Source organism: Suricata suricatta, chromosome 12, assembly GCF_006229205.1.
Source record: "Suricata suricatta isolate VVHF042 chromosome 12, meerkat_22Aug2017_6uvM2_HiC, whole genome shotgun sequence".
In the NCBI taxonomy this organism is placed as follows: domain Eukaryota; kingdom Metazoa; phylum Chordata; class Mammalia; order Carnivora; family Herpestidae; genus Suricata; species Suricata suricatta.
Window position 1 is genome coordinate 54,906,816 of NC_043711.1, and position 19,613 is coordinate 54,926,428.

At 53.0% G+C, this 19,613-nt stretch overlaps 2 protein-coding genes across 3 annotated transcripts in view; one reads left to right on the forward strand and one right to left on the reverse strand.

Moving 5' to 3' along the window:
• CFAP100 (cilia and flagella associated protein 100) overlaps positions 1 to 4,989 on the forward strand; it is a 51,450-nt gene extending 46,461 nt beyond the window's left edge. Inside the window, exons 12-15 of one of the 2 annotated variants that reach the window (XM_029918983.1) lie at positions 1,373 to 1,508; positions 2,619 to 2,824; positions 3,755 to 3,848; positions 4,713 to 4,989. In XM_029918983.1, coding sequence (XP_029774843.1) covers positions 1,373 to 1,508; positions 2,619 to 2,824; positions 3,755 to 3,848; positions 4,713 to 4,823 — 547 coding nt within the window. In that variant the 3' untranslated portion in view covers positions 4,824 to 4,989. Of the gene's footprint in view, positions 1 to 1,372; positions 1,509 to 2,618; positions 2,825 to 3,719; positions 3,849 to 4,712 lie in introns of those variants that run through there. The other variant, XM_029918984.1, reaches the window with a different exon arrangement.
• Positions 4,990 to 5,241: 252 nt separating this feature from the next.
• The window catches only part of ZXDC (ZXD family zinc finger C), a 41,760-nt gene continuing 27,388 nt past the window's right edge, over positions 5,242 to 19,613 (reverse strand). Inside the window, exons 10-12 of the mRNA XM_029917903.1 lie at positions 9,205 to 9,371; positions 8,012 to 8,113; positions 5,242 to 6,820 (exon numbers count right to left, since the gene is read on the reverse strand). Coding sequence (XP_029773763.1) covers positions 6,734 to 6,820; positions 8,012 to 8,113; positions 9,205 to 9,371 — 356 coding nt within the window. The 3' untranslated portion in view covers positions 5,242 to 6,733. The remainder of the gene's footprint in view (positions 6,821 to 8,011; positions 8,114 to 9,204; positions 9,372 to 19,613) is intronic.

Consider the following 19,613-nt stretch of genomic DNA (forward strand, 5'->3'; position numbering starts at 1 on the left):
GTGGGACCTGCAGCAGGCAAAGGACCAGCAGCCCATGGTGCTTTGCTTAGGGCTGAGCAAATGTCTGTGGGTTCTATCAACAAATGGGGAGACAGCCACAGAATCATCACAGGGGTGGCAGGGGCCCTCTGGGCCTCCTGGGCACTGCTGGGAGTGGCCTGACGTCCATGTGCTCATCCTGACTGGGACTCAAGTGCAGCTGCCTGCACTGCGTAGACTGGTGCCAGCCAACCTATGATGGTCAGTATCTGCCAAGACTGAAAGATTCTTACTTAGTTCAGTATTATTCCTTAAGTTTATTATTTCACTTAAAACTTGATTGCTGGAATTTGATTCCTAAATAGATACCCAAGAGAATTGAAAACAGGTCCTCACAAACACCTGTGTGTGTTCATAGCAGGATAATTCCCAAGAGTCAAACGGTAGAACCCCCCAAATGTCCATTTCCACACAGCGTGGTCCATCCACAAAGGGGATGGTCACACAAATCATAAAAAAGAACCAAGTTCCGACACATGGCATAACATGGATGGACCTCGAATACATTCTACTCAGTAAGGGAGCCAGACAGATGACCACTGACGTGTGCTTCCGTGGACACGAGTGGTCCAGGAGAGACATACGGTTGAGGGAGGGGAATGGCAATGGGGAATGACTGCTGATGGGGACTGCGTTGCTCTAGGTGATGAAAAAATGAGATGACAATGGCTATGCAATTTTGTAAATCTGACAACTACTGAACTGTACATTTTAAAAGAAATGCCTGAGCGGCTCAGTCAGTTAAGCATTGGACTCCTGATTTGGGCTCAGGTCATGGTCTCATGGTTTGTGAGACCCAGCCCCACGTCAGGCTCTGTGCTGAGCATGGAGCCTGCTTGGGATTCTTGCTCTTCCCCCTCTGTCCCTCCTCTACTTGTGCACATGCTCTCAAAAGAAATATTTAAACCTCAATAAACCTGTTACTAATTTTTTGTAGTCTGTTAAAGATGTTAATTTTTTAAAAATTTTTTAATGTTTATTTACTTTTGAGAGAGAGCGAGACAAAGACAGAGTGTGAATGGGGGAGGGGCAGAGAGAGGAGGAGACAGAATCCGAAGCAGGCTCCAGGCTCTGAGCTCTCAGCAGAGCCCAACGCGGGGCTCAAACTCACGAACTGTGAGATCATGACCTGAGCTGAAGTCGGGCGCTTGACCAACTGAGCCCCCGGGCACCCCTAAAGGTCATAAATCTCAGCCCTGCATCTTGGCAGCACTGCTGACCCCTGGGCATGCAGGCACTTTGCAGTTGTGGCCACTTAGCCCTTAGGACAGTGGCAGGGTGGTCAGGCTCAGAGCTGCGCTGAGTGGGTGGGCCCTGCTGCTCCCCCCTCCAGGGAAAGGGAAGTCAACCAGCTGAAGCAGTTGATCAACATACTGATGATGTCCATCGCCAGGGAAGAGGAGAAGATCTCCGAGCTGCAGCTCAAAGCCCGAGTCTTTCACTTCGGCGAGTACAAGGGCACTCAGGAGGTAGGTCCCGGCCAGTGGCTAGTGGGTTTGCAGGGAGAGCGGGCGACCACAGGCCAGGCGCCTGGTCCATGCAAGAGTGCCTCTGGGGGCACCCCATGCCCAGTGTTTGCAGCCAGTCCCAGGGTGCTGCAATGCTCTGCAGTGCAGCCCTGCCCTTGCCACCTTCCAGGCTCTGGAGGCCTGACAGAGGGGCACCGGCCAAAGGCCCATGGTCCCCAAACCGGAGCCCCTCCATGTACTTCCAGCCCTTGGCTGTCCAGCAGCCCCAGCACACACTTCCTCCGTTCCTTTGTTCTTTCATTCAACAAATACATCTGCTTCTTCAACACCAAATGTCTAGAAGGTGAGCCTGCCAGGAGGGAGAAGGCATGTCACCAGGCCAGGCTGGAGGAGGGACAGTGTTCTGAGGGCACAGAGGGCCAGGAATGTTCTGGCAGTGGCACAACCTTCCCGACAGTGCACCGGGGCCAGGAGCATGGCCCCAGCTTCCTAATTCATTCAAACTACTGAGGAGTACCTACTCTGTATCAGCACCAGATCCAGAACTAAGGGTGCTGTAACAAGCTAGGCCCGGTGCATCCGGCCTCCTGCCAGACAGACTCACTGGTGCTGGCCTGAGCCTTTCTGTGGGCTGTTCCACATTTACTCCTCATGCCCAACCCATGTGGCAGGGGATGTGACCTTTCTGAACATCAGAACAGGCGTGGAGAGAGGGTTCATCTGCTCCAGGCCACACAGAAAGCAGCTCATGGGACAGGGCCCTGTGGGGGGGCCAAGATCAGTCCAGGGGCGGAACAAGAAGGCTCCCTGTAGAAGGGGACTAGGCCACAGACACAGCAAGGCAGATGGGGTAGAGGCCGAGGCACAGGTGTGAGTCCTGGCATGGGGACTGGAGGCCTGGACCTGGCTGACAGCAGGAGGGCACCAGGGTCAGGCAGCAGCGGCCCAGAAAACTCCAAGTGTCCCAGCTGTTTCTCCCGTGGAGCCTGAGTGTGCCGGGCAGAGCTCGGGGAGGCCAGCATGTCTCGGCCAGGGCCCTGAGTCTGGCAGGCTGTGGAGCGGGGTCCACAGAGGCCCACACACCCCGCTGCAGGCCTGCCTGCCTTGCAGGACAAGCTTCTGGAAGGCCTGAACCGCAAGGTGCTGGAGGTGTACCGGCACTGCCCCGGCATCCAATCAGAGTCCAACCCGGGCACCGTGCAGATGCTGACCATCATCGAGCACTACCTGAATGAGCTGCTAGAAAACCTGGAGCACGTGCCCCAGGTCATTATCGAGCAGGCCGAGGCGGCCAGGGAGAAGGAGCGTCGCATGAAGTGAGAGCCCAGGCCCCCGCCCCACCTGGTAGGGAGGGCCCTCTACACCCCTGCTCCTGCTCTGGGCTGGCCTGGCTTCTCTGAGAGCTCCCAAACTAGGGAGACAGGACCCTGGTGCTCCAACCTCAAAGACAAAGCCAGGGGTCTTCCCGCAGGGCACCAAACAGCCCCAGTGAGGGAAGGTCCTCTTCTGGAGGGAGACATGATGAGGACTGGGGGAGCCCAGGAGTCAGCGAAGGTGTGGACAGCATAGCCTGGCCCCAAGGACAAGGGTCAGCCCTGGCCATTTTCCCTACTGGATCGGAGAGAGAGACACTAGCATTGCCAGAGCCCAGGGAGGGAAGGTGCAGACTTGGAGAAAAGCTGAGGAAAGGCCAGTTTAGTGGCAGGGGCTGGCAGGACCATCTGACCATGTCAGGGTGTCGGAAACAGGTGGTGTGGACCCTCCTCCAAGGGGAGCCCCAGGGAGCTCCCCACAGACCCACTGGCTCATCTGGCCTGGGGGGTTGCTTGTCATGTACTCCCATGGAGAGCCCTAAGACATGGCCAACTGCAAAGAGCCATCTGCCTCTTCTGCAGCACAGGGCCCTTCCTCTGTGTCCCCTGTCCCGTACCCTGGTAGAAGCAGGCACTAGGCAAAGGATTGAAGACCACACAGAGGTGGACCAGTGACCAGGGATGAGGACCAAGGAACATGGGCCTCCAAGGGGTATGAGCTGATGGACCAGAGCTGGGACCCCCAAAAAGCAGGGGCAGAAGCCAACCTGGCCTGGCAGGGAAGGGTAGAGAGGAGTAAGGAGTTTTCTCAGAGGGAGGGCCATGGCGTGACTGAAGACTGCATGCAAGGAGGTAGGAAGGAAGGGAACCTGGCAGCCTCCCCTCTGGGCTCCTCCAGTCTCTAACCTGTCTTGTGCTGCTGCTGGCACCAAGAGCCCGTGAAGAGAAGATCCTGATGCAGAAGCAGCTGCAGGAAGAGCGTCTGCAGCGGGCCCAGGCTCGGGCCCTGGCAGAGATCAAGAAGAAGGTGGGCATGGTGGGCCTGGGGAGCCATGATCAGGCACAGTGGGGCTGGGAGGGGCTGAGGGCCTGCAGCCAAGTCTGACTCATCCCCTTTGCAGAGGCTATTGCTGAGACGCTGGGGGAAAGACAGGGCCATCAGGGCAAGGCCAGGGTAGGGCAGGGTCTCCCGTTCCTGGCCCACTGTCCCTGCTGCCCCTCAGGGCTGCCCTCCACCTCCGGACCTACTTCCTCAGCGAGTCCTCCCCTGGGGCCACCTGCCCTGTTGCACACACACTCCTGGTCAGTGACTGGCCTGGCTGTGCCCTCCTGGCCCTGCCCAGGGGCAGGTTCTCAGCTCAGTGCCCGCAGGGTCCCACCTACACTCCAGCCAGCCCCCATCACTCCAGCTCATTGGCTGGCACTAGGGGTCCGCCTGACCACCCCACAGGCCTAAATACAGCCAACAGACAGATGAGGCCGAAGGGCCACTCTCTGAAAAGCAGCACTCTTCATGCTGTCACGTGGGGATGGTGGACAGTGTGGAATCTCCTCGAGTCACCAGAGCAAAGGAAGTAGGTTCTCTCAGTCCAGCCGGGTCTTTCCCAATCCGTTTTGAGGTGCAGCCATGCACACACACACACACGCATACACACACACATCCAGAGGCTGGCACCCCAGGGTACAGGCTTCCTAATACCAGATGGACCCCTCCCCTCCCCCCCGCCCCCCCCCCCCAGCCCCTGAAGGGCAGCTCCGGTCAGGAGCCCGCAGGCTGACCACAGGCCGGGATGTCCACGGGGCCCCACGGCCTCAGCTCAGCAGCCTCAAGCCATGCTGCCTGGTGTCTGGGTGTCTAGGTGGCCTCGGCTCACAGGGTCTTACTCTGCAGAGAGGCAGGAGGCTGATGCATCGCTCCCAGCTCCCAGACCTAAAGTCAAAGGAGCCTGAGGACATGCTGATGGACAAGGACAAGGAGGAGCAGCTGCTGTTCTTCACCTAGCCCTGAGCTCTGCCCGCAGTGCGGCAGAGAGCATGGCCAACGCAGTGGGCTCGACTCGGCTGTGGCTGTCGCAGGACCGCGTGCCTCCCCTCAACCCCCCCCTCCCCCGGTCTCCTGCTGTATGTTCCCTTAATTGGTGTGAAATAAACTCTCCTTCTCCAGTGTCCCGATGGCCTGTGTAAGCAGGCAGGCTGGTTTCCACATCTGTGCCCTGCCCTTTAACCCCTGGCCCCTAACTAAACAAATGCTTGAGGGAAGGAGCCCGCGCTGCCCTCACCTAAGAGGGCTGCTTTGAGAGACACAGGGCCACTCCAGGCAGAGGTGTGATGGGGGCTCAGAGACCACAGGTGAGCAGACAACTACTGCTTCGATGCTATCCACCCAGTTCTGTGAATTAAGCCAAGCAATGCCTCCAGCACATGATTATACAAAAACTTTATTCATTCGTACTAGACACTGGGGCCCCTTGCCACCAGGGAACATCGTGCCCAGAACACCGACAGCCAGTACCAGTCACTTCACAGAGGTGGGCATTCACAGGGGGCGTTCCAGGGAGAGGTCTGGGGACCTATCCCTGAGAGAATATCCCTGTAGCCCGCCCCCTGCTCCCATCAGAAGGACAGCATGGTGTGGGCAGTAGGCCATTTGCCCCCAAGGCCACCCTGGCAGGCGGGCTGGCTCTTCGAAGAGAGAGGGGGCTTCTGGGCAACCTGGAGGCTAATGTGCCCAAATCCCTTTGGGTGGAGTGGCTTCCAGGAAAGACGGCACCTCAGAGCAGGACAGAGGACTCACAACCGAATCCTGGGGTCATTCCCAAAAGCCCAAGTCCAGAAACTCAAGAAATAAACACAAAACAGAGTTTGGATAATTCCAAGTTCAAGAACCAAAACAGCATCTGAACAAACATGCACTTCAAAAGGCACAAGGCAAAACCCCCCAGCATATCTGAGTGACCCTGCATCAGTCCCGCTAACACACAAATAAATATGTGCAAGGTTACCAGGTCGCCTTCTCCTGCCAGACAGTCATCTGGAAGAACACCTGGGGACACAGCAGGCGCACATGTGCAGCCTTGGCAGCAAACCCACGCCACTCTCCCGGCCCTACATGCAATGTGCAGGACTCTGAACGTGACTTTAGAAACTCGGGATGAGTTATCATTAAACATTAATATCCAAATCCAGAATTTGGAAAAATTACCTTTAAAGTTTTAGCTCTAGCATTACTGAATTATGAGCCTCATATCTGGTCTGTGCCGAGGCCCCGCTAACAGGGCCCAGGTGCCCCTCTTCACCCTCATCGTTTTCTTCCCATGCCAGCCACGCGTCTGGTCCCGCCAAAATGCGGACTTGAATTTGATGTCAGTGGGACAATGGGACCGCTTTTGCCCTGTGGGGTGACAAAGTCAACCCAACTACAAACACCCGAGGGGTTGGGATATAGCCTGTTAGCTCAGAAAGGGAAAACGGTTTCTAGGTCTGTCTCAGGCCAAATGCTAAAACACAGAAGCTCAAAGACCCTACTTAGGTTTACTACAGACACAGTCGTCCCTGACTGGGGAATTTGTACCCTACCTGACTTCCTGCAGAAGTCTGGTTTTTAATGCAGCAGGTGCCCCACAGCTTAGATCAAAGGGACAAAGGCTGTCGTGCACAGCTGAGTTCGGGAAAGGCAAGTGCTTCTGCCCCTGAGGCAATCCTTGACTCACGAAGCACTCTGCTCAGATGAGGCAGTTTCAGCTAATACAGCCCCAAATGGGTTCCTGATATGATGCAAGAAACATATTTTGGAGAAATGTGCCCCCAAGTCTCCAAAGACCTTGGCTGGCCTCCTGAGAAGAAACCATGTGGAGTCCGGGAGGACACAGACCAGAGGCATCATCCCCGGGTCCCCAGGGCAGAGGGCTGCTGTCACTGCAGGTCCTGCAGGTTGATGGTGCTCCCCGCGCACTGCACGTCCTCAGGCCCAGCGGCCCCTCCTGCTGCAGGAAGCACCTCCTGAAAAAACCAAGAGGGGCAGTGAGGGGGCGGCGGAGCAGGGCTTGGGCAGGGCAGCGAGGGGTGAGGCAGGGCTGGGGCAGCAGGGGACCACCTCCCAGGGGGCAGCCCTGTAGCTGCACACATCTGGCTGCATCCGCGCCGGCCTGTAGGGCACCTCTGTCCTGTACTAAAATCTTGCTTTCCCCTTATTGCATATTCTTAGAAGAAAGTAATTTTAGTATAACAAAAAGAAGGAAAAGTGAATTTAATACTGTGCTGCAGGTCTGCTCATAAATGGGGCTGTCCTTGTTCAATTCAGAACCCCTTCCCCCACTGTGTGCATGGGAAGCACCATTCCCAGTTACCGGCTGCCCAACTGTGTGGTCCCTGGCTGTCCAGGACTCCTGGCCTCACGGCTGCACCGTCAGCCCCGAACCCACCTCCTCCTACCTGAAGGACCCTCCCATAGCATCAGACTGGAGGCTGTGGGGGACATCTCCTGGCTAGTTATTCCTACACCCCCAGGGTTCGTTAAGAGCCATCTGATGAGTGGGGGTACCAGACAGAATGAGGTCGGCATCTGGTGAGGTTTTCTGAATCCAAGTTCCCAAACCGCGTCCCAAGGAGCAATCTGGGAGCCCCACCCAACCCTCTGTGTCCCAGCACTTGACTCGAGATTTGTTTGATAACTGAGGAAAATGCTCAACAGCCCAATTTGAATACAAGAAAACTAAAATCACTGTGTATGCGGGTTTTAAAAATCTATACTTAAACTGAATTGTTAGAAATTTGATTAGCTACATACCCTCATTATTTTATAGCCAAATCTAAACTACCCATTGCCACCTATACCCACTGGCTTATGCACTTACTAAAGCATACTAATTTTTCTGGGTCTGTTTTCCCACAGGTTAAAAACTGGCCAGCCTAGTTCCAGAAAAAGTGACTAGAATTTCTAAATATAAAATACTTTAGGAGTATCTTAAATTTCATATTTCAAGTAGCTACAATGGTGAACAAATCTGATCTTTCTTCTTAGCCTTTTATTTTCTTGGTCATTCACCCATCTTTCTCGAAAGCGGCCAAAGATCCTGGCAACGAACACAATGGGTCTCCACTCAAGGGCCCACCTCAGTAACAAGCCTGAGAAGGCCGGAAGCTTCCGGACGGTCTTACTAACAAACCCAGATGGTTGTAAGGCATCCAGACCTGGAGGACGTAGACGGGCACATCGAGAGCAAACAGGGAGTGGAAGGCAGGAGGCCGTGGGCTGAGAACCAATGGCGAGACTGTGTCGCCTGAGGGGTCATCCTGGGGAAGCAACAGCACATTTTTCATTTACCACCCATGGTGACATTCCTGCCCTTGGCCTGAGGGGCCGCCATCACTGTGACACCCCCACCCCAGGATTCCAGGCGAGGCAACATGGGAGCCCAGTGAAGCCTGAGGACGTAGCCATAACTGGAATTGGGCTGGGGGCTGCCTGTCCTTCCTCCTGATCCTCAGCCCCTCATCTTGCTCCCAGCCTGAGACCCAGGCCACCTGACATCTGGCTGCTCCCTGCCCCCAGGCCCTGTCCCTGGAGCTCCCCCACACTCAATCCCCACCTCAGTCTGAGTGCCCACTTCCCTCCTGTGGGCTGTTCCCCAACTCTAGTGGAGGCTTCAGCCCCTTCAGCTCTCCAGTGGCTGCCTCACCCTGACAGGAAGGCCCCCCTCTGCCCCAGCCCCCCATCAAGAAAGGACAAGAGGTCATAGGTCTCCTGTGGGGGGAATGGGGGAGGGCAGCTCCTAGGCCCCTAATCATGCAAGAAAAGTGACACTGGCTAACATGTCAGCTTCGCCAGCATGCCCGGCCCCCAGCGGCCCAGCCCCGCCACTCGACTCCTGGTACCGGCACTACTGTCCACACCGCTCACCCGTGCTGGGCACTATCATTCCCACTTCACAGACAATAAAACTGAGCTGTCCCATGAAGGCCCTGCAGCCCTGCCCTGAGAAGACAGGTGGGGTCGGAGGAAGGGCAGGCAGGGGAGGGTGAGGGGTCAGGCACTACAAGGCATCCTGGGGGATGGCTCCAACATGTCACAGAACTCCAGGTGAGGTGTGGCACACAGACTGCACAGGGCACCAGACACAGGGGGCATCCGGATGCCAAAGCATCGATCCTAGTAAAGATGGGTGCTCGGACAAGTCCGGTGAGACAGCCCAGGAGGAAGGGAGAAGCTGGGGTGACGGAGAGAGTACTTGGGACTGTTAGAGGTTGGGCAGGGGGCAGTTCCTAAGAGGAAGAAGCACTGGACTGGTGCAGGCCCCGGGAGATGCAGCCTGAAGCCTGGCCCCAGCTCCCGCCCGGCCAGCGTCTCCTGGCGCCCAGCATCCTTCTGGCTCGGTGTGTCTTACCTGCAGTAACTGGACCTGGACACACTGGACCCCGGCGGCAGGAGCTGGTCCTGGCAGACCTCCCCCGGGTACGAGGTTCCCGCACAGCCAACCGGTCTGGCTTGCGTACATGTGGGCAGGACTTCCTCTCCCACCTTTCACTTTCCTCTGAGTAGACCCCGAGGCTCCTGAAATGAAAGAGACCAACCACATGCAACAGACAGGCCCCTGCCCTTGTGGGGCCACGCTCTGCGGCCACACCCTCCCGTGGTCACTGTGCACAGCCCTGCAGGCTTGAAACGAGTCAACGGGGAGGGTTGGGGGTTAGGAGATGAAAGAAGCCAAGATGATGATTAGCAAGTTTAGCAAACTTCTGTATGTCTTCTGAGCGTGCAGCAATCAGAGCCCAGGAGCCTGGGGGTCAGAGGCTCCTCCCGAGCCTGTGACCCCAACCTTGCAGGGACACAGGAGATCCTAGAGATGACAGAGCACAACTGCCTCGCGGAGCCGCGGAGCCACAGAAAAGGGAACGGGAGAAAGCGGCCACATCCCACCCCTGGGCGCCACGGCACGTGCCCAATCACCACTGAATCCGTCAAGCCACTTTCCATCCAGCTTCCTCTTCACAAGTCATCGCCTCACTGATTTCGTAAACACGCGCTTTTCAGAACACTTAGGTACAAGGAAGAAAGGAACGATTCGGACACCCAGTGTTTTTCTGACACTCCTGTGGTTTGGATTCAAAACCTTGGACAAGAAACCTGAGCTCTGGCCTCAGTGTTCCCTATCTGTGACATGGGAACGACACTCTTTACCTTGAAGTGTTGGGAGGATTAAATAAGTCAATGCATGACACGAGTTTAGAACAGTGCCTGGTAAGCACCAAGGAATTTCAAGTGCTCTCAATTGCTGTGCCCAGACAGCCCTGGACAGGTGTATGTTAGTGGCTTCGTAAAGATACAAGTTAATGTTAATACCATACAAGTTAATGTTAATACAGCATTTGATTTTGTCTGAATTTCATAAAATGAAGAGGAACAAGAGAAACTAAAGGACTTGCCAAACTTCTAGGAGGCATTTCTTCATGAAAATTTCTCATGATCTAATGGGAAAAGAGGAAAAGCGTGACAGGCTGTGTTCTTCCTTTAGGTCTCGTACTCTGAGTTTCCATTTGAAACAGGGACAGTGAACTCCGGCACCCAGGACGAACCACCCCTGTTGCAGCAAGTTTTCCTTTCATCCTGATGCCAGCACCGGCCTAGAGGCCCCGGGCTCTGGGGCTGCACTGTGTGCGTGTGCACCGCACCCCTGCTTGCCCAACCTGCCCCATCGCCCTCATGGTGTTTCCTGCTTGCCCCACGCCCACGGCCAGGGCACGGAACCCTCCACAGCCTGATATTTCTCTCCTGGTGCCCAAGGGACTCTTTGCCTTTGTGGCAAGTCTCAGTTTCCCAGGGAGCACATTCAGCGCCCCCTTCACTGCAGGGACGCATAGTTGCATCACAGCCCCGCATCCTTCCATCTCATTCCAGTCTGCCAGGGTCTCTGCCTCAGGGAACCCAGTCCCTCCTGCTGGGTCAGCTCTGGCTGTTCTCCATGCTTCTCCTACTGCCCTGCGTGCTTTCGGACAGCAGACCAGGGTGGGGCCAGGGTGAGGAGGCAAGCCGAGGTGCCAAGGCGCGGGGTCCGCTTGCTCCTCTAACAGGGAGAAGCTCCATGTCACTTCCCATTCCCCCTGAACACGCGTGCTATTCCATGCCACTCTGGAACTTCATCTGAACGCACTGCTATGTTTTGAAGGCCTGAATGACTCTAGTATATTTCCCAGAGATAAAAATATGTACATGAATTAAAACTTTAGGGGTCCCTGGGTAGCTCCGTTGGTTGAGTGTCCGACTCTTGATTTTGGCTCAGGTCATGATCCCAGGGTCATGAGATCGAGCCCTGTACTGGGTTTGGCACTGAGCATGGAACCGGCTTAAGATTCTCTCTCTCTCAATCTTTCTCTCTCTCTCTCTCTCTCTCTCCCATTCTGCCCCTCTCCCTGCTCACACTCTCTCTAAAAACTGAAGTAACTAAACTAAATTAAATTTTAGAGGGCACCTGGGTGGCTCAGTAGGTTGAGTATCTGAGTCTTGATTTAGACTCAGGTCATGATCTCATGGCTCGTAAGTTCAAGCCCGTGTCAGGCTCAGCACTGACAGTGCAGAACCTGCTTGGGATTCTCTCTTTCTCTCTCTCTCTCTCTCTCTCTCCCTCTCTGCCCCTCCCTTGCTCGCATGTGTTCTCTCTCTCTCTCCCTCAAAATAAATGAATAACCTTAAAAAAAAATAAAATAAGGGGCACCTGGGTGGCTCAGTCAGTTGGGCCTCCAACCTCGGCTCAGGACATGATCTCACGTTCATGGGTTCGAGCCTCACACTGGGCTCTGTGCTGACAGCTCAGAGCCTGGAGCCTGCTTCCAATTCTGTGTCTCCCTCTCTCTCTGTCCTTCTTCTGCTCACTCTCTGTCTCTCTCTGTCTCAAAAATAAATAAAACATTAAAAAAATTAAAGAATAAAATTTTAGTTTAAAAATTTATTTCAATATACTTTCTGGAAGTTAAAATCTTCATCTGAAAACCTGCGTTACCATGGCAATTAGTAATGCAAACCCAACCAAAATAACAAAACATACTAGAAACTCTGATAATTATGAAATATTAAAAATAAAATTGCACTGAAAAGGTATTGAGAACAGTGACAGCTATTTTCCAGGAGGCTTGTTTCTGTCAGTATTACTCACTGCTGGACTCACATGTGGTCAACGTACATTTTTACAATTAAAAAAAAAAGACTACGGATGAACACTTGCGTGCCTTAAATGTAATATCACCACAATCACAGCACTCTGCGGCTACAAATTCAGCTCCTCTGATTTAGGGCAACTATGCCACTGAGCCCGGGCAGCCCAGTTAGTCTGCATTGTCAGGACGAGTCTGTTTCTCACAAAAGGTCCGATTTCATTTTTCAGGTCAAATAAACATAGTGCAAAATGGACCAAGGGATGTTATGAAAATCACTATGAAGGAAAGCACCAAGTAACATGTCTTTTTAAGCTACTTTAAAAACCAAGATTTAAATATGTATATCTAATACTTATTTATGATGCAGGTTTGTAAGAAAAGCAAGGTCATTCTGAGCTGTTCCTCATTCATTTCATCATGATCCAATGACAGAGGCACAGATCAGACTCTATGTCACCTACAAAGCAAGAAGTATGACCAAAGTATCGTATCTCTTCCAAACATGGGTTGGCCTGTGTGCCACGCAGCTAGGGAGCATGAAGTAAAAACGTGAGAAGAGAGTCAGACATAGATCCCACTTCACTTTCCCAGACGATAACATTACACGTTTCCTTCATACCTAATGAAACACAACGGTACACAAAAGAAGTAACTAGAATATGATCGCATTTTTGTTAAAGGGATGTAAGAGATAATGATTCTATAACAAGAAATAAGAGACTATAACCAGAATACCTAACGATACATGAGCTAAACTGGTTTTAGCGACTGTATCAGCACGCGCTTCATGTAAAAGGAATCAAATACATTTCTTTTCAGTGTGCCTTCAACCTAGTACCTAACAGTCCTGCAGACACCAGTCTACCTGGAGTGCTCTAGCACCTTCTCCGGTTAATAGTCTGTCCTAGGGATGTTACGTCAAAGCTGAAATGAACTGTTCGGCCTTCCTTGAACACTGCTGCTTTCATGGGACCCTCTCCTTAAAAGCAGTTAATGCCAAGGCTCACACGCCCCCCTCCCCGGCCCGCCCCCTCTACACTGTGTCTCGGTTCAGCACCTCTTAATATGGCCCCCTAGGAAAACCCAAGCAGGAGGAAGGCCAAGCTGGCAACAGTGCCCCAGGCGGTCTTGATGCCCATGAATTAATCTGTTCACAATGCCTCCCTGAAGCCAGCACTCTCAAGTGTTCTGGGTCTGGAGCTCTGGAAGACTGCTTTTATACACGCCCCAGGGAGTCTGGTGGACAGACAAGACTCCCTGTCATTAGGGAAAGGTGGACAGGAAAGCCTGCAAAGTCCTAGACCCAAATGCACTGTCTCAAAGACCACAAATGGAAGATAACGATCTGAAAGCACTTTTCCCTTCAAACCAGCCATGCTGGCCTCCCCTTCCAAGTCTTCTCATCTGTCCAAGGCCCTACAGGCCGGGATGAACACTGCCCATCGGCACCCTGAGGAAACCGCGAGGGAAGAAGGCAGGCTTCATAAGCGCTTGACCCTCAGATGCCCTGCTCATGAGAAAAAAAAAAAAACACCTTTATTCGCTGCAGCCATTGGCGCAGGGTGCTAGGTTACATGGCCCCAAACAGTACACTCTGCCATCTGGTAATGTGCCATCAACATGTAAAACACCTGGAAGGTAATATCACACATTGCCTGAGTTAGTTACGCAAGCCCACCAATCCACAGATGCTTGAAGGCTTACAGCCAACACATGGTGGCCGTGACAGCCACACCGCCGTCCTCACCAGTAAAGATGCCATGACACGAAATGTAACGTGACCAACTTAATAAACCAATCTCAAGAAAAATTAAAAAATCCCTTTCTCCCAGTGGAATTCCAGAAACCTTTAAAAGGCAAGTTATCTTCCTAATTAACGAATTTAGCTTCAATAGCCTCAACATTGATCCAAAACACTGGTTTGTGCTAGATAACTTGAAAGAGCCAGGAGAGGAGGGGAGGAGGAATTTGGCTGGCAGTCAGGTTTCTAGTTAAGAGACCTAAAGAGAGAATCCTGCTTGGGCATGAAACAGCCAGGTGATCTGGAACGCAGTCCACAGACTCGCCGTGACCTCACAGAGCCACCCTCTGAACCAGGGGAGGCCAGCAGCACAGAGCCTGGCTCAGGCTCCGAGCTCCACACTCCTCCCGGCGATGCTGTGAGACCAACAGCTCTGGAATCCAGGGCCATCCTCGTCCCAGGGAGCAGTCTGTGCTGGAGACAGTCAGCTCCCCAGACTACACACTGCTGCTCAGAGGTCCCTTCCCCGCCAGCAGGTGTGCAGGGGGCATGATTCACTCTGGGCTCCTGCACGCCTTCTCTGCTGGGGAGCCTCACAGAACCACAGAACATGGGGGACTAGGTAGTAACTACTCCCCAGTTCTCTGAGGACGGGAGGCTAGACCCGTTACAGATCCTGGGTGGTGGCAGGCACTGGGGCTCAATGCCTTCACAGTTCCTGGGTTTAGTTCTAGGCCGCTATGAAAGGACGTACAAGAACATATTTATTCACAAGAAAAAATATTCATGTTTAATAGCAAGAAGCAGATAAAAAATATATGTGTTATCGTTTCTTCAAAATAAGGAACAGGTATGGTTTATACACATAAGGGAATGTGCAACATCAAGACACCGGATGTGGTTTTCCCTGGGTGTTGGAACTACAGGGAAAGTACGTAAGAAAGCCACCACCATTTTTCCCAAAGAGCAAGCCAACAATACCAGAACCCGGCGGAACGTGCGTCCTCAGCTTACGGGCCTGCTTGTCTGTGCCCCGGCCGTCCCCACGGGTCTTCCTGGCCTGCTCTGCCCCAGAGCACTGGCTCCAGCAGGCCTGAGTCACCTCCTGCACAGGGGTCTCCCTGCCCCATTATTTCTCCTTTTCAAAGCCCATATGGAGATTTTAACTAAGTAATCCTTCCAAATAAACTTAAACCTAACAGGTGTTTGTTTGTTTTTTAAAGTTCCTTTGGGCGGCGCCTGGGTGGCTCAGTCGGTTAAGCGTCCAACTTCAACTCAGGTCATGATTGAGATGTGAGTTCGAGTCCCATTTCAGGCTCTGTGCTGACAGAGGCTGGAGTCTGCTTCCCAATTTGGGGTCTCCTTCTCTCTGCCCCTTCCTCAGTCATGCGCTCGCTCGCTCTCTCTCTCTCTCTCTCAAAAATAAATAATAAACATTAAGAAAATAATTTAAAAAGTTTCTTTAAGGGGTGCCTGGGTGGCTCAGTCAGTTAAGCATCCAACTTCAGCTCAGGTCGTGATCTCAGGGCTCATAACTTCAAGCCCTGTATCGGGCTGTCAGCGCAGAGCCCATTTCAGATCCTGTCTCCCTCACTCTCTGCCCCTCTCCTGCTCTCTGTCAAAACTAAACATTAAAAAAATAATAATAAAAGTTATTTTGGGGGGTACCCGGATGACTCAGTTGGTTAAGTATCCAACTCTTTGTTTTGACTCAGGTTATGATCTCACGGTTTGTGGGTCTGAGCCCCACATCAGGCTCTGTGCTGACAGCGCTGAGCCTTTTTGGAATTCTCTCTCTGCTCCCCCACAAAATAAATAAACTTTAAAAATAGTAAAACAAAAAAATAAGAAGTTCCTTTGGGATTTTAAAGGAACTGAATAAAAAAATTAACAAAAAGAGTTGAGTGTTCCATCCAAGCACACGGTAAGCTGTACAGAGGCCCTTATCCAGGCCCGTTATTATTGGTCACCGGTAACTCTGAGACTCTTTAGTACTTTTATTGCCATTATGAGTGAAATCCATTCTTCACTATTGTTTTTCTGATTATTCTAAGAGAAAAACTACTCATGTGACACATGCAAACATTTTTTATACAATTAGCTACTTATTTACTCTTATTTGTAATTATTTGAGGCTATTCCCTGGGGTTTTCTAAGCCTGATAATCATCACCGGTGGGCAATCATCTTCCTATTTATCTGTTTTTCTCTAAAGCTTCCATAAAACTGTCCAATATTATTGTAGTGCTGCGTTGGCTGCATCTTCTGATTATAATGGGAACACAACTCCCCGCTGAAAGTAATATCGAGGGATTTTCTGACTTGCTCTCTATTATTAGGCAAATCTTTTTAGTTCTGGCTAAAGGTTCGTGCTTTTTGAAAATCCACAAGAAGTTTTGTCAGTGCCTTGTCTGGCATCAGCGAGGACCCTACGGCTCTCTCTGGCTTTCTGATGCGGCAGATCAGACAGCTGCCCCCCCGACCCCAGCCCCCATGGCCCATACAGAACCCTGCACAGGCCCTAGGCATCCGGAACTTGGGTGCTAGTATTATACTCAGTTCTGCTCCCACTTCATTTGCTGAAGATGAAGATGAAGCACTCTTTTCCCATGTGTAGTATGGCTGGCAAGCCGACTAGACGCTCTGGAGCCCGTGGGCCTTGGAGTCTGGCCCCGGCGCGGTCATCGGTCAGCTGTGCAGCGCATCAAGTCAAGCTCTCTGTGCCTCAGGCTCCTCATCCAGAAGAGGGAGCATAGCACGTACAGCCCATAGGGCTGCTGTGAGCAGGACATCAGAACAGTGCTGGGTACATGAGCTCCGGTGAGTGAGCTGCTACGCTTCAGTCAGGTGTAGCCCTGAGGATGCTAACTGAATGACTCTTACTTGAAATGTGTCCAGCGATTAGCTATCTGTTCGTGGTCTAACGTTCTCTCAAGAGATACTGACGGATCTTTACTCCACTGGGTACTGGGCTCTAATAGTGATCTTTACCATGAAGCTTACAACTGCTGCCTGTGTCCTAAGTACAGATAACATATGTTCTCCAGGGACATACAGATGAAGCTGCAGTTGAAATGCAATGATGAAGCAGCACAGGGCACCCTGGAAACACTGAGGTCTCGAAAAAGGCTTGCGATAATCTACCAGCCATGATGCAGTCACTGCCATTATGAAACCGTTCATAGTCCGAGGATTAGTCAGGGGCCCATCAGGGGTGACACCCAGAGGGATTCCATGCAGACGGCAGGGTACCCCAGTGACAGCACACTGAAGAGCAAACACCTTAGTTGGCACAGCAGGCAGGCCCCACCCCCCAGAATCCAGAAGAGGTTCAGTGCACAGGAAGAGAGAACTACGTCAAGGTCCAGGGCTGCCCAGCAAGAACTGAGACCACAGGTGAAACACAGCCATTGTCCTAAAACTCCTACCACAGCAGAGCCTGAGCAAGGTCCTGGTGCCTCCTTCCTCCCTACACTGGATCCCCTGCCACGCCCCCACCGGCCGACCCAGGCTGGGGGTCTAGGGAGGGCACTTCCCGAGGATGTGAAAGTCACACTGGTGAGCCGGAAAGAGCCACAGTGACGGTTCACGTGAAAAGGCTTTCCCAGGGTGACAGAGAAATGGAGGCAGGGTGTGGGGACAGAATGCCCCTCCACATGCCACCCCCAGTTCAGGACCATCAGAGCGCACACTTCTGGCCTGGGCTCCCAGGGCGCAGCTCCCACCCCTACCAGCCAGAACCACGGACACACAAAGTCCAGCTGCTGATTTCCTTATTCTGCTCCAACAAAAACTAAATGAATGTACGGAAGCATGTGCCGTGATGAGCCAGACATATGTGCTAGCACACTAATCACGGGGGCCTCTAATCAGCACTGGGGGTGAAGTCTTCACCGTAAGAATCCTTCCAGGGAATCCACACAATCACCCAGAAACGCAGGTCCTGTACTGTCCCCTGGAACAGAGGAGGCTGCATGCTTGTCCAAAGCCACTGCAGCCAAAGGAACAGACCTCAACCCCAGTCCTGACTCTCAAGGTGGTGCCCTGACCCCCAGCCACCGTCACCTGGCGCCGTCACCACGAGTCACCAGACGGGACAGCGTGGATAGCACAGCTCTCGGAAGTGTGGCAAAGCCAATGACAGCTTTTATGTTGCACAACGGCTCCTCCTCACAAGGACCAGGAGCCTGCCAGAGAGGGCTTTCAACAGGCTGCCAGGGTCACACTTCCACGCTCATGGGGCAGCAAGCTGGGAGGACCTGAGGGTGGGGGGGGGTCTACCAAGGAGACAGGAGGAGAGGGAAGCACACGCTCCAGAAAGGAACAGCACAGGGTGCACTCTACAAAGTTAACAGAAATATGGGGTGCCTGGGTGGTTGAGCATCTGGCTTCGGCTCAGGTCATGATCTCACGGTTCATGGGTTTGGGCCCTGCATCGGGCTCTGTGCTGACAGCTAGCTCAGAGCCTGGAGCCTGCTCTGAATTCGGTTTCCTCTCTCTCTGCCCTTTCCCCACTTAGAAACAAAACAAGGGACCGCTGCTGGTCAGTAGAGGACAGGCCTGTATGACCAGGACTAAGAAAGTCCTCATCACCAGCTCACTGCCAGGTGCAGGATACCTCAACTCACAGCCTATTCGGGGACAGGGGTCACATTTCTCCACCACCACCACCACTGCTGCCCTCCTGCCCCTTGACCCTACTTCAGATCTCCGGCCACACCAGCTCTTCAAACCACAGCTCTAGTCCAGGAACCAAACGGAGCCTCGGCCCTGAGGAAGCAAAAAGCAGGGACGGGTGTGGCCCTGCCCACAAGTGTGCTGTCAGGAGGCCCCCTCTCTAAAGAGTGGCTCAGGCACACGTGTGCTAACGCCAACCTGCAGGGTCTAACCCGGGGGAGGTGAAGGTCAGTGTGCAGAGGGAGCCACCACAGATCGCTGCGGCAGAGTCATCCTGAAGACAACAAGCCCACACAGCCTCCCCCCAGTCTCCAGTCCACTCTGTCCCCCATCACAGGGAACACCTGCCACCCTGGGTGCCTATGGGGTGTGGAAGAGCCCCAAGAAATCCTGCCACATCACCAAGGTGGGTTTTCTCCAGCTGCTGTCCTGCCTCACCGTCTGCCCTGCTGGGGACCTTCAAGACACTCAAGTTTACAATCCACTCGTTCAGGTCCGGGGTCTATGTGAATATTCTCAGAATCCTCTTCTAGAAAACAGGCTGTAATGGCTGCCTGTCCCCGGTTAACAGCTAGCCCGCACGGGGGCCTTCCTCCTGTTTTCCCTCTGTGGGACCCTCCTCCTCGCAGCGCGGAAGGAGCCTAGTGACTCAGATGCCCAAAGGTTTTTGCTTTAATGTGAGGGGGAAAAAAAAAAAAAAAAAATATATATATATATATATATATATACATACACATAGATATGTGTATGTATTATAAAAAGCAGATCACTGACTTAATTTCAGGGCTCAATCCAACCCAGATACTCATTCAAACGTTCCAGTGGCGTAGACTGATCGGCGGCAGATGGCACAGTGTCTCCCCTGGCCACCCGCCTGTATGTCCGTCTTCTAATGCGGGACGGGCTGGCTATGCCAAAGGAGCCACAGAGGCCCCGCCCCGTGCTGCCAGGCCCTCACCTGTTCCTACAGCCTCCATCACTGCCTTCTGGGAAGGGAGACCAATGCCAGACTCCGTGTCTGGGCTTAGTGCTAACACGGCTGGGGACACACACGTGCCCCGGGCGTGACCCCCAAAGCCTCCACCGGTGTGCTCCATCCTGAGGGACAGCTGTTTCACTTCCCGCTACTTACATGGGGGGCTAATATTTATTAACTACATAATTAAATACAAAAAAATTAAAATGGTAAAAACGGATTTAAAAATTCATAATCTTGGGGCACCTGGGT